Consider the following 17,548-nt stretch of genomic DNA (forward strand, 5'->3'; position numbering starts at 1 on the left):
TAATATTTTAATATGTTTATTTTCATGTCTCGCGGCTGACCTTTAAGCCACCCAGTGCGTCCACCGGGTTGCGGATGGTGGGTCAACCTCTAGATATAGAAGTTAGCTGCGATATAAGCGAGTTTACTTGTCGAATAAGCAGTCGTGGACAAAATGTGACGACATTCCGAGGTGGTATGGCTCTAATCCCTGGGTAAGATAGGCCATCTTCTAATAAATGATAAATTAAACCTGTGAAGATGCCGTGACTTGGCGATGGGAGGCAGCAGCTCTTCTTCATATGAGTGTAGGTGGAGACCACGGTGGTCAGTACAGCGACACTCATTCCACTGCAGGCATGGTAACATTTACTTTAACGGCTGTATAACTGCGTTGAGGAAGGAAAGGGGAAACCACCACATCATTACCCCGAGGAGACGCAGCTACTCCAAACTTAATATAGAGATGCGTCAAAACAATGCTAGGATTGTTGACAAATGATGAAGATATTTTTGTTTCATGTTGCTTAAGGTCTGTTCACTTTATCTTTGCGGGTGAGCTGGTGTGGCTTAACCGAGTTGGGGTGAGAGGAGGGAAAGTTTATCTACACGTGACTTTCCCTCTCCCAATCAGCAGACAGTAGGCGTGGCCTAGCACTTCGGAATTTCAGTCGCTCTCAGACCTCCGTCGTGTCAACTTCGTGAATCTGCTAGCTGTGTTGCCAAATCTCGCGCGTTCTCTTGGTGCTCTTCGATTCTTCCATTTAAATCCAACTTCTAGCTTACTGTTCCTTATTCTTCCACTTCAATCCTTTTCCATCGCCTTTCCAGAAAATTTTTATTCACCTTTTGCATTCTCATCAGCACCGACTCCCTCCCTCCACCTATTCCCTCTCAGTACTTTTCCGATCCCTTTATTACCAAACCCTAACCCTTTTCCTCAACTCCGTATTTACTTTTGGGTATTACAACCTATATAGTTTTGTATACCTCTGATTTAAAAGAGTAACATCCGAGCGTGCTTATTGAAGGCTCCGAAAGTGACTCCGAAAATATGGACACTGACGGGAGGGAAGACGAGGAGGTTGATTTATTAGCCACACCACTCCAGCAATAAGTTACAAAATAAATTATTTAATAAAATACCCGTCGTGCTACTTTTCTCCATTCTTTTTGCATCCTCATCCTCACGAATTCCCTTGCAATCCCCGTTTATCAGAATGTTACGCTTATGTATGCCTTTCACCAGCGGTCTCTCATTTAGCGGACAATATCCTGGCTTCTGAGATGGGATTATCCTCAATCCCCTCTAAATAAGTAGCTATGCATTGTTTCGCCGTCGGGCCCAAAATATCTGTGGCCACGTATGAGTCACACCTTTTCAGTGGGACACTAGGGCGCCTGTGTACATTTGGCAACGTTAAGGTCGCTCCTGCTCTCTCTCTCTCGGTACTACCCCTTCCCTTCAGCGAGGCCCCTCCCCCTTCAGCGAGGCCCTCCGATAGTGTCCGGAATCTCACGAAAGCTGACCCGCAGAGATAAAATGAACAGATAATAATATCTAACGATGTTACCTTACTGTGCCACCTGACAACACTCAGATTGCACGGTTGTGTGTAGTGATGATAATAATGGAATCTTATGAAATTGGAGGTTGTCTTACCGAGGAAAGGCGGGTAGGAGACGTTGTCCGTGGACACCATTTGGAAATCGAATGGGACGTAGAGCGTGCGGTCCAATTTGGGCGTCGCCAGTTCGGGGTCCATTTTCTTCAAGCCGTGCACCTCAGTCACGCAGAGCACGTCGGACGCCTTTTCGCACACCTCGTCCACCGAGTTGAGCAGCACCTGAAAACGAACAAGAGAAGATAGTGATGCAGCAATTTGGGACGTGCGAAAATCACACACAGGAAAAATCATTCGTACGGCTCCATGAGATTCGCGATCTCATCATTTGCTTGCAATTTTTCGATGTGTTGCTAAGGTTGGAGCACAATCTAAAATCGAGGGATAAAGTTCGTAAAGAGCACCATGAATACTGAAGGGCGTGTCAAAAATGCAGTAGGTACGTTTGAAGCCAAGAGCATTTTTATTCGCGGAAATCCTAGGAGCCCTAATCATTTGCCTAGACCCAGTGGCGGCGCGTGCGTATACGCATGTTAGCAAGTGCACACCCAAAGATGAATAAATTATAAAAGAAAACTATTCCTTTGCAACGAGAAGGATAAAAGCACTGTCTGCATATGCAAGAAATATGAGCCTCCGAACGCTGGGTGATGGGAGCAGACTCAAAACGATGCTAGTGCGCACGCGCATATTTTTGGTGACTGACTAGCAGGTAGTGTAGTGGTGTAGCCGCCACCTACACTACCTGCGCCCAGGATCCTAGTCCGTCTAAAGAGCCATCTGTATGGCCGTTTTCTACACTACTTCCTCATAGGGTGTAAGGAAAAGAGAATGAATTTCAACTACCGTCACTTGTAAAGGTGTGTTGAGAATAATTATTTTCATGCATGCTAATATTATTTCTGTTCATGCAATTTTAAGGGTAGAATGTACCAGTGATATGTTTTGCTTGCTATGTATTCTATTACGACGAAATATGATGCTCATGGATTAGGATTAACATAATATAATTAAATCATCCTATATATCTGCTCTAATGCACATCCTAGATAAATTACCACCAGCCGCCACTGCCTAGACCAGGGGTCTCCAAAATACGGCCCGCGCACTCGTTTCAAGTAGCGCGCGATTCTCGCTTGTTTAACTCTGTGACACGCCGCTGGGAGCATTGCAGCGCTGTACTGCACGTCAAAGTCGCCTTCAACTGTTCGTAAATAAGAAATACGCCACCGGATACTTCAGTAGACGTTGGTATCGAATACTTCAGCCATCGACAAATTTGCTATCCGGCCCGCGGGGCGATTCGGCACTTGGAATGTGGCCCTCGTGGCCTAGTAAATTGGAGACCCCTGGCCTAGACTGATTTCGAACCCGGACCCCCAATATTCATGTCTACTCCATTATTAAAGTTATGATGGCATCTGATACCTTTGCGGAGTATTTTTTATGGTACAACACATGGGAATTTTAAATTCGGGAAATCCGGTTTCGAATCCCATTCGAGGCAAGTGATTTTTCCCCTAAGTAAATTTTCGTGCGGATGACTTCGTAAAGACACGCCACTGATTTATATGCGGGTATTGATTAATTATGTGAGGCGTTTAGGGGGGGGGGGGAGAGGGTCGAGCCGATTCGCATCCAATCTCACGTGAGGGTGAGGGGGGGGGGGGGGTCCTCGCAAGAATCACGTAATTTTTTTCCGCAAGAAACTGTAAAATCGCGATCTAAGTAATCTTAAATACTATACTTCACTAATTTTAAATAAAAATGATTAAACAAATTTATTTTTAACAAATCCATCGCAATGAAGCGTAGATTAACATATTTACACTGAAACTACGCATTTTTAACAATCTCACGTGAGATTAGAGGGTGGCGGGAGGTAGTAGAGCCAAGCTTCACGATATCTCAGCAGGGGTAAGTGGGGGGGGGGGGGGGCGCAAAAATCGCCAAATAACCTCACGTAATTATTGGACGCCCCATTATATTCCCTCATAAGTCATTCGAAATTTACCTATGGACCCGGGGTAGAAATACCAACAAGGTAGGGAGGAAGGGACAGCAGTTAATGTGGGTTAAAACCATGTTAATTCATCTTTCAAGCCGATAGATTCCCTTTGGGAAAGATCTTGTTCATTAAAGACTTGAAAAGTCAGAGTAATAGGGGAAGAATTTTTGAATAGTAAATTCGCTCTTTTGAAAAATTACAATGCAGTTAGTTTCACCGATTTGCTTCACAATCACACCACATCCGGTGGTATAGCTCATAGCGAAATATAATTGACAAACATCTCAGCTAAAAAGGGACGTAAAGAAACGCGTTGTGTTGCAACGATGGGCGGCGACAGACGACGGCCATTCATGAAATAGGTGATAAGTTCAGTCCTCCTTATTTCCGTGAATTAAATTCCAGAAGACGAAATAAAAAAGAGTTATTAAAAAACTTAGAAAAATTAAAGAGTCAAAATTTCCAAAATTCTTTGGTTTTTTATTACTCTTTTTTACTTTAAATAAGTTCTAGTCTCTCCTCTATGAACCACATCTATTACCTCTCTTTTTTTAACATAACATTTCATAGCTATCCCTCCTTCCCCGGCGATCATATTCGATTTGGCGAGGACACTGACCTCGGCGGCAAAGTCCCTTCGGTCGGGTCGCGGCGTGGTCTGCTGCGCCGCGTTGCGCGAAGACTTGAGCGACATGGTCTCCGGGAAGGCGTAGTTGATCCTGGGCTTGTAATCCAGCGTCGCATATCGGATGAGGGCCTTCTGCGAGAGGCTCTGGCAGTCGGCGGTCAGCTCCCTGCCTCCCTTGTCCGCAACCACCCGCATCCAGTATTCGCCGATCGGCTGGTCCGCAGACAGGATGAAGTCCGCCCGTTCACCTGAAGAGGATTTGTTGCCATTACTTCAGTAGGCCGCAACTATTACATGCGTGAGTCGGAAAAGTAATTAAAAAGTAATGAGAACAAATGGGACGGCACTTCAGAGGAAAATGGACACAGCAGTTAGAGGATATCACAGCGACATATGTGTTAGAAAAGGAAGAGGTCATGGATTGAAAAGAGCTTATGAGAGGATCACTGCGTAAGATTTTAAACCTTTGCGGTTGAACTTAGATGCTGGCTCGACAGGCCTAGTGCTAGCATCAGGTCCAACATCTAGTTGAGCTCGAAATAACTAGGTGTTGCAATTGTACAAGGGTAATCTTTCAAGAGATATGACGAATTGAAATTTTCAGACAATAAACTATTTGATTGGGCATGAAGAATATTAAAACCAGTGAATTTTTACTTTAAACAATATAATAAGAGTATTTCAAAGGTAATCAATCAATACTGCCAATTATACCTTTAATCCTAAAAATTAATTTGCACCAGGCGACTTGAATAAAAAAAATTGGATCGCAAAGTGTTAAAGAAAAGTCTAGTGAAGAGTCTAATCTGTATGCGGTCGTGCAATGAGAGCACTAGTGGAAAATTGCCGGTAGCTTTAATTTACTACTACAAGAATGGAAGTAGAATAATAAATAATCTCATTCGGATAAATTTACAATGGTTATACGAAAATTTGTTGAACAATGCCACATTAGGTCTACCACGGAGCTGTTAAAGATCTCTATTTGTGGATGTCGATTGGCACTTACCGGGTGAAAGGATGAATGACTTGACTTCGGAGGGTCGGATGGGGTTCCCGTCGAGGGCGATGACGGAGATGGTGTGTCCGTCGACGGCGAGCCTCAAGGGACATCCGGCCACGCCCCCTGCGTGGGCCACGCGGAACCGATGACGAAGGCCCGCGCGCACCTTGAACGCAGCCACAGGCGATGCTGAAGATCCCTCGCCACCACCCTCAACCTCGTTCTCCTGGATCAACTGCAAACACACCGCAAGATCAAGTGACTCGTCCACAGCGATTAGTCCCAGATTGGGGATCCGTAATAGGGGATTGGGTAGGTGAGGTGGGTGGCTATAGTCTTAGTTTCACACCCGAAGGTTCCGGGTTCAAATTCTATTCAAATATTTTATTTAAATTTTTGGCAAGTGCAGTCTTATTAAATTTCAAATATTATTCTTTGGAAATTCACTAACAAATACAGCCTAGTGGTCTGCGCAGTGGACCGGAAAGCCACAGGTCCGAGGTTCGATTTCCGGTCCCGGTGAATTTTTCCCATTGAAATTAATGTGAATTTCATGGCCGCGTGAACGGTGCGCGGTTCGCGCGGCGGCGTTAACAGGATATCCCGCCAATTAAACCGGAAAAATTCATGCATAGTTCCAGTTTCTCCAGGAATTGTTTTATGAGGCATCCTAATGACTATCAGTAATAGTAATAATTATCATAGGTAATTTTGTTTTGTTTTGAAAAAAAATACGGACAGAAGTGGTTCATTGCGGTAAGAGTTCGCGTCCTCGTATATTGCGATTGTTCGCCCTGGGCATTTTGGTCTCAATGGCTTGCAGTAGTTCTCATGAATTGAATCGCGTGGTAGAAAATCCCATTGTCGATTTACCGTACATGACCCGTTTCCATTGCGGCTATTCGCCTAGCGAAAGGAAAGATGCAATTTGGATTGGAACTCATCTCAACCGACTTCTACGAGAAATCATGCCGCGAGGCCCATGAATTTACGGCAGGCGTAGCGGTTCGACGCGAAGCTTATTTATTTCCGCAATATCTCAGTTTAAATTTGCTAGTGGTTCAACGAGGAAAAGATCTCTATGCCTTCACCGTGGGACCTTTTTTATGAAGATTAAATTTTAAAAAGGATGAAATCAGATTCTGAAAGGTGTCGAAAATACTACTAAAGGGATGGGGAAATAAATTCTTAGACTTATTATTTCATGGTATTGCCACTGTACACTGTAGGGCTGATAATTTTCAGTGTTTAAGTCAAAATTTTAGAAATGTGAATTTTTAATGCCTCATCTATCGTAGGAGAGGACTTTAATGAGACTCGGGACGTGCTTTGTCGACACGTTACATCGCTACTATGGACTTAATTATAGCTGTACATGCAAGTTATTGAAAATAAATAGTTACTTATTAGTTATATGACTTTGACAAATAACTGGGAAAGTAATGAATATTCATTGATTATTTCTCTCATACGCTTGATGATACCATGGAAATAAAATCAAAAGTAGTAGAAAGGAGTAAGTATTCATTGAGTCGCTATAATTTTACTGGTGATCAAACTGGCTCCTTAGAGCTTGAGATGTTAATCGGTAATTGTTAGTTATTTCAATTTTTCTTAAAAATTTCGGGGTATATATTTTTTAAAGTCGAGATGCGTCAGATATCTGTCGTCACCTGGAATTTTCAAACGCTTTTTCTTACGTTTGTGAGTCTTAGGTTTGTAGGTGAAGGTTTTGCTGTTCCCGGATGAAGAAGCCTGCGAACGAAAATTCTCCGGATGACACGAGGACTGGCCCTGATAAGAACTGGCCCTCGTACACTGAATAAGTGTTGCTTATACGCTTGTAAATTAGTACTGGGAGAGCTCTACACTCGCCTATCCAAACTAACCTCCGGGTCGAATCGTTTAGTGACTTAGTAGGTCGAAGATCCCACCGGGGCCGTAAGTCCTGTATCTTCGGTAACAAAAGCTGAATCTTAATAGGCATAAATGACGTTGACAGCTGGGAGCTTTTGTCCCATAAGATGACTAGCAAAAACTATAACTTCTTGGAAAAAAGTCTTCATAGAGTCATGTTCACCTGAGAAAATCATCGTTTGTCATAAGAGATTGTAATAATAAACTTCGGAGGTCATCAGACGTTCATAGCTGCAGGAATTGACTGCGTAAAATTATACTTAGTTGTCATTAGAAGCGTTCGATGTTCTTTCAAAAAAAAAACAAAAGAAATATCTTAGAAGAAGTGTGATTGTTATGTATAGCCGTCGGAGAATTTTCAATCCTGGAGAAGAAAAAAATCTTAATATAATTTTCACTAGGGAAGTGAATGGGAAACTAGTGCCTAGAAAAATGATAAAAGAGACTTTTATGCCAATCCGCGAACAATGCAACTGCGGTGGAGGTTCTTAGTTCATGGTAAGTCTGACTGCCTGGCCTGAGGGGATCTAACATCTGTCTCTTTCCTAATGATACACATTTTTCTTTTTCCTGAATATTTCCGGGTTCTTATGAAATGGTCCATTGCAAAGGAGATTTTATTATGCATGTTTCCGAAAAGAATCCGATGGCAAGCATTCTGAAATGTAACTGTACCAGGGGACGGAATGTCGGAAGATTGGTGCCCCAGGTGGCCTCCTCAGCAGATGCACTGAGGGCAGTCGTCACTGGGAAACAAATTTCGGGGGGAAAGGGCTGAAACTATCGAACTCCCCCTGGCTACGTGTCTGGTTTCGGTAAAAACCGATGATAACTGTAAATTTCCAGCACTATGCAAGAGAAATTAATAAGTTTATGTAATAAATACCACGGTTTACAGATACGAACAACTATGCGAACGATTATGCAAATTGGCAACCAGCATGCCACTCAAGGTCCTCCCTCCCGAACCAAATTTCTGTCTGTGCTTGGAATAAAATTCAAATAGCTCTACAATTAAGAATCAGGTTAGGACATATTTCGTGATACAATGGATATGTCATGATTAAGATAGATGTTTACCCATTAGGTGAGGTCCCTCTAGGTATTTTAGTCCAGAAAGGATGCCGTAACATTTTCAGTTGATGGATCTGAATGGAAAAGGTAATTAAACGGCGGATAAAGAAAGAAACTATCTTATGACAATGAATGCCGACCAGCGAGTAATTGGTGCCAATGCCATCTATAAATTCAATAACCTATTCAAGGCCGTTTTGCTAACGACAGCTTTTGCTATTCATCGTCTAACTTTCTAAGTCCTTCTACGAGGATTTTAGAAAGTGAGCTAAAAAGTTTTACCAGCCTTTTTCATTTGAATTTTTAGGTCATTATTAAGTATTTTATTCGAACGATAGAGTTGTTGTCCTCAACCGCATCTTTTGGAAAGCAAATCATTTGCCTTCTTGCGCATTAAAATATCCTCCGCAAAAATCCTCCTCAGTGCGTATAACCTTGAAGACAGCGCTTTTAATGACCACATAGTTAAATAAATAACTAGTTATAAAAATATAGAAAAACGGAAAAAGGGACTCTCACAAATTCACCAGGCATTTCAGTGATGAATACCCACTGTTGTGAATGAGACAGGTAAGTTTATTGAACGTGTCTTTCGACGGAGTCTTTTGTCAGGATTGGCTTTCCAAATCATCGAGTCAAACCCGTATTTTTTTAATCGTACAATTCAACGAATCCCTCGCAAAATGTGACAAAAGATTTCTCACTCTGAAAACTCATGATACTCACTTTGTTATTTACTTATATCCTGAAAATTTCTTTGTTTGCCAGAAGTAATCGACAACCGTTTCTGCCCAATTCTGCTGTACATAGCCATGAGACATGTGTTAGACAAAATGTTCATCAGGCTAATCAGCCACTTAATATAAGCAAGAAAGGTCCTTATAACTCAATATCAAAGTTCTGCGATAATATTCCAATTTCAATTAAAGGTTTAGCCAGCTAAATTAAAAAAAAATTAAAATTAAAAGAACTGCTTATTCACAAATGCTGCTACAGTGTTGATGAGTTTTTATTTTTGTAGTCGGTATTTTTTGTTTCTTTTTTCGAATGTAAGTTTTGTAGGCACTTTCTTCTATAACTATGTTCTATGTAGTACTCGTGTGACCAACAGAACATAAAAGATGATAACTACTATTAAAACAATAGGGAACAAAATTTCAGTCGTGCGAAAAACAGAATTGCCCAATCGAGGCAGTCATCAACCGCTTAAAGTCATTCATTCTCATAAAGATGTCTTTATCTTTATCTTTATTCATCCACGGCGAGGATTGGCCCTCGCGGATGTTGTATACAACACATTTATAAAAAAATTCGATACAACGAAACATACAAAACATGTACATTGGATCAAAACATTAGAAACACATACATTACAAAGATTACATTTAAAATAAAAGAGAAGAAAAGTCCAGCTCAAAATATTCATGAATTGAGTACAATGTGATACGCCAATATTTTTCCATTTATAAATGAAAATATTTGCTCAACTTGATTTTACAACACCTTCCAAGACTTTTTAAAGCGTTCTTCGAAAATGACATCTACAAAAAGTCAATTCTTTGCTGTTGAATGTAATTTAACATTTTTATACCAAGAATGATATTCTCCGTTTTTTCGTCATTGCTTGCCATTACTCCACGCGTCGTCACAGGTAGCGTCTTTCGAAATGATTGCCTCGTTCAAGGGAAATTCATCGAGTAGGTCCCAGTCCGACCCATAGTGGCATTATTAACGTTGCCTCTTACAATTAGTTAGTCTCATCTCAATCGGTTCCAAAATATTCCGCAGCAGGGCGATGAGCGCAGAGCGTTCTATTTATTCGCAATATTTTCAGTTAGGTGTTCGCAATCGCGAGGACTAGCATTCAAAATCTATGAATTTGATTGATTGCACCATCAAATTAATAAATGCCGGTAAACAGTCCTAGTTACGGTTAATGAAATTAGCGATTGCGATAACTTTAACTTTCAGCACTATGCAAAAGAAATCAATAGCTTATGTGAGAATTCCCATTGTTTTCCGCTACTAACAAGTAAGTGAGTAAATTTTAAGTATTCTGCGAACGATTAAGCAAATTGACAACGGATCACCATAGAAGGTAACCCGCATGCTATTCGCTCGCTAGTTTTCCCACAATTATATGATCTGAATATATATAATCAAGCAGACCACCCCGTGTTGCTCAGGAAGGTTAGTATCCAGAGAGGTGAGAAACTCGGAACTTGGAATTCATAGTCACATGGCAGGAATTTTAGGTAAAGGAACAAAGCAGGTATGATCATGGGCACAACCGAAAGTAGCACTAGGGGTTTTGCGACCATGAGATGCACCTACGTACTAACTTTGGTCGCAATCCGTTAAGCCGTATGGAAATGCATAAGAGACATACAAACAGACATCCTCTTTTTATACATATGGATTTGGGAATCGTCCAGCTGCTGGCGAGTATATATACCACCTCTTCCGCGGTTTTGATTGTGCGTTTAATGCGTACTAAGGGGACAAATGACACAACAAATATAGGGGACCAGTTTTACCTTTCCAGGGTAAGTGAACCCGCATCCAACTCAACAGTCCTAGTTATGGCTTATTACTTCATGAAATTCGGATCTCTCTGCCAGTCAACGACGCTAGTGTCCCATTTTTTAAACTCCATTTCAACGTGCGGTGGCTGAAAAAACATTTAGCGGTCGAGAGGAAAACCTTCTATCGTAATGTCCTCGCTTTTCTCGACTATAGGAGAGGACGCGAATATTACAAAAGGGATCCTCATGTCGTCCTCTAATTTTCAACTACCGCGAATTTAAAAGGGTTTGCGAAAGTCGTGACTCCCGTCACTGACGGAGAAATTGAACTGAGTTTCACGGGGAAATGAGGTGTAATTAGGGGTGTTAGCCGAAATATATATACATGATGATGTGATCTTTGAAATTCATAACTTTTCAATGCTATTCCTCGCAATTACAAACATCATACTGCAAAATATTGGATAACAATGGATCGCTTTGCTAGCAACTAACTAGCTAACGCGGTATGGTAGCTACCATGCCGCGTCGCGGACAGTTTTGAAAACCGATTAAAAAATGCGACGGAAATGGAAACGGAAATTAGCCTTCTATGGGATGGAATTGGGCCTCCTCTATGCAGGCCCCATGGCGGCGGTTAGCAGTGCCAATATCTCTGTCTGCGAAGGGCGTCGAACTCTTACTTGATCTACGTTGGTGATGGATCGTATGTCGGACAGAGCTAATGTGGAACAACGTTGCTTGGGAGAAATTGATGGGAAGGAGTGCTTTCTACGGCTGCGGTCCTCAGGGTATTTGCCCTTTCACGAATCGCCTATTATCCTACCGAGAAAGTGACGGAATTGTCACGTTCCATTCAGTACATAGATTGGTGAGACGCCGTCTCACCTTGGTTTAATGCCATCTATGTTGACTTCTCTCAGAAGAAAGTGTGAAGTTTTTGTGAGGAAAAGTGTTTGAAGAGTGAAGTGCTAGCCATGCGTCTTTTTCTGAGTCACTTCATTCCTTACGTTAGTACCAACTCTCATTTCAAGGAGTGCTGTTTGGGTCCATTGCGTTTCATGCTTCATCAATCTCCTACAAATGAGGCGAGGGTAAAGTCCTCGCCCGCCAAACAAGAGGTCACGGGTTCGTGTCCTACCTAGGTAGGCAGTGGCGTAGCCAGGACAATTTTCATTCATATAAGAAAACTAAAAATTGAAAAATCATGAATTTACAAAATATTTCTTTAACAAATCAAGTTTCTTCGATTATGAAAAGTGTTAAAATTAGTTTAAAACCCATTACTTAGAACCCTGTTTTAAAAAAGTTTTCCCCCCTGGTTTTGGATCTCCCCTCCCGAACGAAATTCCTGGCTACACCACTGTGGGTAGGTTGCCCCTATCGAGGGCATGGTTATTTGTGCACGTATATTTGTTAAATTTGCTGAATATCCCGATGTAAAATGACCGACATGCGCTGTATTCGGTGGCATGGGATTAAATAAATAATCTCCTGCTGGAGTATTAAAGTTTGATTTCCCCGAAAAATGGCGTACAGGGGAGGAACTGGCCCACCTAACTTCGATGTGTGATTTTCACTCATCTTCGGCCAAGTCTGGAGTGAGATCTATCCTACCCTAATCAAACAAACCTCAGTGTGTGTAAGTGACTAAGTGAGTAAGGAGAATTGTATTCGAGGAAAGAAAGTAATTCCTTCGCCATGAGAGATAATATATATAAAGTTGCATAATATACAGATACATTTTCGTGTCGTTCATATAAAATCCCAGATTTCGGCACAAACTATTCAAATATCATATATTGCTTAGGCCTGTAAGCCGGAGAAAGTTCTATAATTCGTATGAAGTAGGTGTCTTAACCATCCAATGGGCGCTGATAACTACTAGAGACCGGAAAATGCCTCCTACTCGGGTAGATAATATTTGATTTAGAATTGCTTGTTCATGGACGCCTGTTTGCTTTGTCTTTACAGTCATCTCTACGGGATAAAAGGTTTTTCATGTATAGTGACACTGAGTGGGACCTTTAATCAGTTTAGATTCATCCGAATTTTCTACCAGCAAAATCTTAGTATACATCCATTTCCAATCATTTTCACCATCCAGTTATCCATTTCATTTTCATCGTAGCAATGTCTGCATTGGTGTTGGGGAATGCCTCAGAGAATTGATCCGTCGATGCTAGTGACCTAAAATTCTACTTAGATGTATTGGAATAGACCTTCTCATTCCGAAAGGTTGCACATGAAATTTTTCAAGCAAAAGCAATTTACGAATTGAGTCTAGAACTGGCGTCCTGAGAGTAAGAAGGCGATATATATTGTTCATATCTTCTGTCTCGTAAAAAGCTGGCTGGCCATGCCTAACTTCCGTAGCTGGCCAGCTTTTTACGAGACATAAGATATGAACTTCAACTTTTAACGAGAGACTCGAAAATCCGTGATTAGCAAAAATAAAATCCTGTATTTTCCTCTCTCATTACTGCGTACAATATATGAAGTTACATATTAATTTTAATGCTTATTAATAAAAAATATAACATGAATTGTATGCTAACATTGATGTTGCCCAATTTTCGCGTTACTTGCATTTTCTTATCTGTTGAAGATCCGACAATTTTAGTAAATTGTACTTACAACTTTTTCTATAACAGGAGGATCTATAATTTTGCGGAAACATTACTTCTTGACATTTCAGCCAGAGAGAAATGTGGCTGATCATCCCACATTGCTCGGTTTGTAATGAGGTCTGACCTAAACCTTGTCGACCGGTTCCGTTGATTAAAGAGGGGATGACATTGAGCACGTTAGAAATTGAAGAAAAGTTATTTAAATTGAGAAAAGTTATTCCACACTTTTAAAAAGAGCATCCCTTAAAATTGTAATAAAGTATATGCACAAAACAATGAAATTAATGGTTCATTTATCTGAAGATTGCACTTCCATTGTATTCAAGCTAATGAAAATTTGTAAACGAAAGCTTGCACTTTATTTAATACAGTGATTAAATAAAGATTTCATACAATTAAAGCGGTAATGACATGTTTGACATTAAACTGATGATTCAAATGAATTTATTATATTTATTCGATTGATTTATTATTAAATATTGGTCAAATACGTCTGGGTTGCTTTGGATATCTGTATATTTCAAAATGTGGGAAAAGTGTTGCTGGCCGTCATATTTTATTCAGTTCAACTTTGGAAGCTTTGTTCCTATTGTCTGAAACGTGGGAGAGTATTTATCGGTTGCCAAAACATTGGAAATAGGCCAAGTTGACTCACATCCGGAAGTATTTTCCTGATGAGTCTTCCCACTTGGAGGTCAAGGCAGCGAGCGGACTTAGCGAGTCGCCGCGGGAAACTGGCTGGATGCTGCTGCAGGTTACCGGACCAGCTTTTTCAAGATCACAACCACTTTCTAAACGACTTAAGAATGCTTCACAAAGACTTTATCTTCGTAAAAAACCTGCTCCTCAGGTGACCCTGACTCTCACCAGTCGAAGAATTTGCTCAAACTGTTGTGTAAGACCAAATACGTTGTTTTAGGGCTCGCGAAAAGTGGTCTCCTTGGCCGCAGTCCGCTGCATTCGATTGATCTCAAACATCACGCGAGAGCTGATGGCGGTCCAGTCCACTGATGCCCCGTTCACATAACGATCGTCCGAGCCGTCGTCCTAACGATAGTTGACCGAACTAGCCGTGTGAATGCAAGTCCTGACTATAGTTGACGTAGTTTCGAACGTTGCCACTTTACGATGGTTAGGCGCTGGGAGACCGGATACGGAAGTGACAAGAGAAAGACGAAAAGCTCGTGAAGCTCTATTTTTTTCATGGATTTGTCCTAGGAAGGAAGAATATGGGCGGAAGAAAAATTATTCGGTAAATACACGTTGAACACAGTAATATCTTGTCCATGCATACCTCAACAGCTTTGCTAACCTTCAATTTCCCGTTCATTTTAGATGTCAGCACTAGAGGGCAGCACAGGTTTTAACCATCGTCGTGTGAATGCACGGTAGTTCCGACGACGGCTCGGACGATCGTAATGTGAACGAGGCATGATGATTTTTCAAATAAAAAATACCAAGCCACACGGTATTGCTCGGGAAGGATATTACCCAGAGAAGAGGGAAACTTGGAATTCATGGTCACAGAGCAGGATTTTTAGGTGCGCTTAACAGCAAACAATGGAAAAAATGAATTCCGTTTGCCGCGCAAGGTATCAGCTCATACTCCGCTCCACAAGATTCATTGTTATGTGTGTCCTTACGTGCGTAGACCAAAAACTTCGTGTTAACGCATACTCCAGCAAAAAGGTTAGCACCAAGAGGATTAACAGATAACTGTAGAATCCTTTGAGTTACGTTTTCCCTTTGAGAGGGTAAGGGGTTTGCCTACCCAACAGGATATTCAACAACAGAAGTTGTGTGGCGTGACGTAACAAACAGTAACGAGAAAACGACGCAAAGAACTCGTCGGACACAGCTAGAAGTAGCACTACAGGCTTTGGGAGCTTGAGATGCACATATGTACTAAGTTTGGCCGCAATAAATGCAGCTGTATGGAAATGCGTAGCGGGCAGACAAACAGAAATCCTCTTTCATATATAGATAGATGAAACACGATTCCACGAGATTATCATTATGCTCCACTGGATTCAACGACAATAGTTGTGTGGATAAATTTTTCTCGGGATTCTCACTGGGTTATATACTCCATTGAACCGACGTTTCGAGCTCCGACTCAGGGCTCATCCTCATGGCTAAAATGGAGCATTTGAACCGTTGGGAATCCTGAGAAAAATTTACCCACATTATTCGTCGGGAAAGCATCAAATCTTATTTCGACATTAGTTTCGTTTTCAAAACCCATGGCATAGTACAGAACAACCTAAAGCCAATTAATTAGCCTAGGGTGTATTTAGCTATTTGCTATTACATGGTAGGGAAAAGATCAGATTTCACTTCGTTATAGTCATTAGAGATAGCGATGCCTACCCATTGGTTGAGAAAAAAATCACAGTGCAACATAGCCCGAGGAATATTTCTGTAAGTGGTAGGCGACGTGATTAGCCGAGTAAAGAAAGCACTGTTCACAGCACATTGAATTGGTGTAAAATCCGGTGGGTAAAAAAATAGGAATAAATTAACCGTAGGAAGTGTTTGCCTTAAATATTTTGTGAATAAGCAGATTATATTCTCTACTTTTCAATCCAGTCCTTGAGGCCGGCTTATAGGAAAAAATAGCGAGAATGAAATACGCCGCCTTATAAAGTGTTTTTCGTCGCTTCGCTGAATTCTGCTGATTGGCAAGCACTTTCTTCCACGCGTTACTGTTGGAGTAGCCATGGTTTCCGTTGAAATTTTCTACCTATCTAGTCCAGAAGTCTCCGAACTCTTCAATGTAAGGGCCATATTTAATATTTCTCACATTTATGCAAGCTGAAGGAATTTAAAAAAACAAATCAAACCAGTAATTTAATCAAAAATTAAAATGTAAATAGGGAAAATTTAAAAATTAACTTATTGGATAAAATCAGGGTAAACTAAATTTAGTTCTTGCCCCCAGTTTTATGCAACCAAATTGGTGTGACGAATGATACTGTCGTTTAGACTTCAAAATTTCATTAAAATTAGGTTCCAAATTAGATGAGCCTATAGTAAGAATTGTAAGTAAAAAACAGGGATTTGTTTCGCAGGCCGGATGAAATTGTGTGTCGGGGCAGTAGTAGCCCGCGGGCCATATTTTGGAGACCCCTGATCTTGCCAATCAATCTAATCTACGTTGCCGCGACCTGGGCAGACTCACCGTTCGGTCCTCGCCCCTTCCGTTGATGAGCAGCGTGTCCACGAGGTCTGGCTCTCCGGCGTCCCCCGCGTGCGCGTCCGCAAGCCTCTGCAGAGCGAAGCCCCTAGACCACTCGGCGAGCACGATCACGTGGTCGGGGTCGTCCACGTCGTAGAGGGCCCTGTGCGGATCCTTGGAAGACGGCTGCCGGACCACCAGGGCGCCGAAAAGTCCGTCCGCCGATTCCGCGCCTGACCGGGAATAAAAACAGTGCAGTTATAGCTAACGCTTTCCATTAGTTTAGGACGGTTAATATAATAGATGCAATAGCAAATAAGAATTTGTTAATTTACACTGAATGTTTCTTTTTTTAATAATATTGTTTTTTAAACATTGTTTTAACCCATTGTTTTCTTCGGATGTCCGAGTAGTTAAGTTTCCCATTTTTCTAAGGTGCATACTTGTTGAGCTACAGGCGTCGAAACCGTCGATGCTACGTACAAAATATAGGACAATTTTATAGAATTTAGGGATTCTGGCAATATTGCAGGAAAAAGAAAGTAAAAGTGCGAAAAAATGTAATCCAAGTGTCCACGTATGCGCGCATTTTTCATTTGATATTACAAATTACATTTTTCATTACAAATATAAATTTATGATCGTGAATTACGGATTTATTGTCGCAACCAATGATTAAAACAAAATGTGTTCCGGAGCCATGTAAAATACACCACTGATTAAGGTTTCAGCGATGAATTATGCGATGAATAAATTAAAAGTGATTAACGATATATGAATTTGAAAAAGAGTAGAAAAGAAAGAGATAAAACGTGCCGAAAATTGACAGAAAAGAACCTTAGATCAATTCAACTACAAAAGCTAACGAGATAGAAGATTTTAATTGATCAACATTCTAAACTGGACGTTGGCGTCGCTGTAAAGGGTATTGATTTGCGATTCAGCATCATAATCCCACACAAATCTGGTGAAATTATGATTA

General features: G+C 41.2%; 1 protein-coding gene across 2 annotated transcripts in view; it reads right to left on the reverse strand.

Moving 5' to 3' along the window:
* LOC124158864 (laccase-2-like) overlaps positions 1-17,548 on the reverse strand; it is a 124,296-nt gene that overhangs the window by 22,945 nt on the left and 83,803 nt on the right. For both annotated transcript variants that reach the window (XM_046534255.1, XM_046534254.1), the window contains exons 5-8: positions 16,570-16,799; positions 5,249-5,477; positions 4,231-4,487; positions 1,642-1,825 (exon numbers count right to left, since the gene is read on the reverse strand). In XM_046534255.1, the coding sequence (XP_046390211.1) occupies positions 1,642-1,825; positions 4,231-4,487; positions 5,249-5,477; positions 16,570-16,799 (900 nt within the window). The remainder of the gene's footprint in view (positions 1-1,641; positions 1,826-4,230; positions 4,488-5,248; positions 5,478-16,569; positions 16,800-17,548) is intronic.

This window comes from Ischnura elegans, chromosome 5 (genome assembly GCF_921293095.1).
Source record: "Ischnura elegans chromosome 5, ioIscEleg1.1, whole genome shotgun sequence".
Classification (NCBI taxonomy): Eukaryota; Metazoa; Arthropoda; class Insecta; order Odonata; family Coenagrionidae; genus Ischnura; species Ischnura elegans.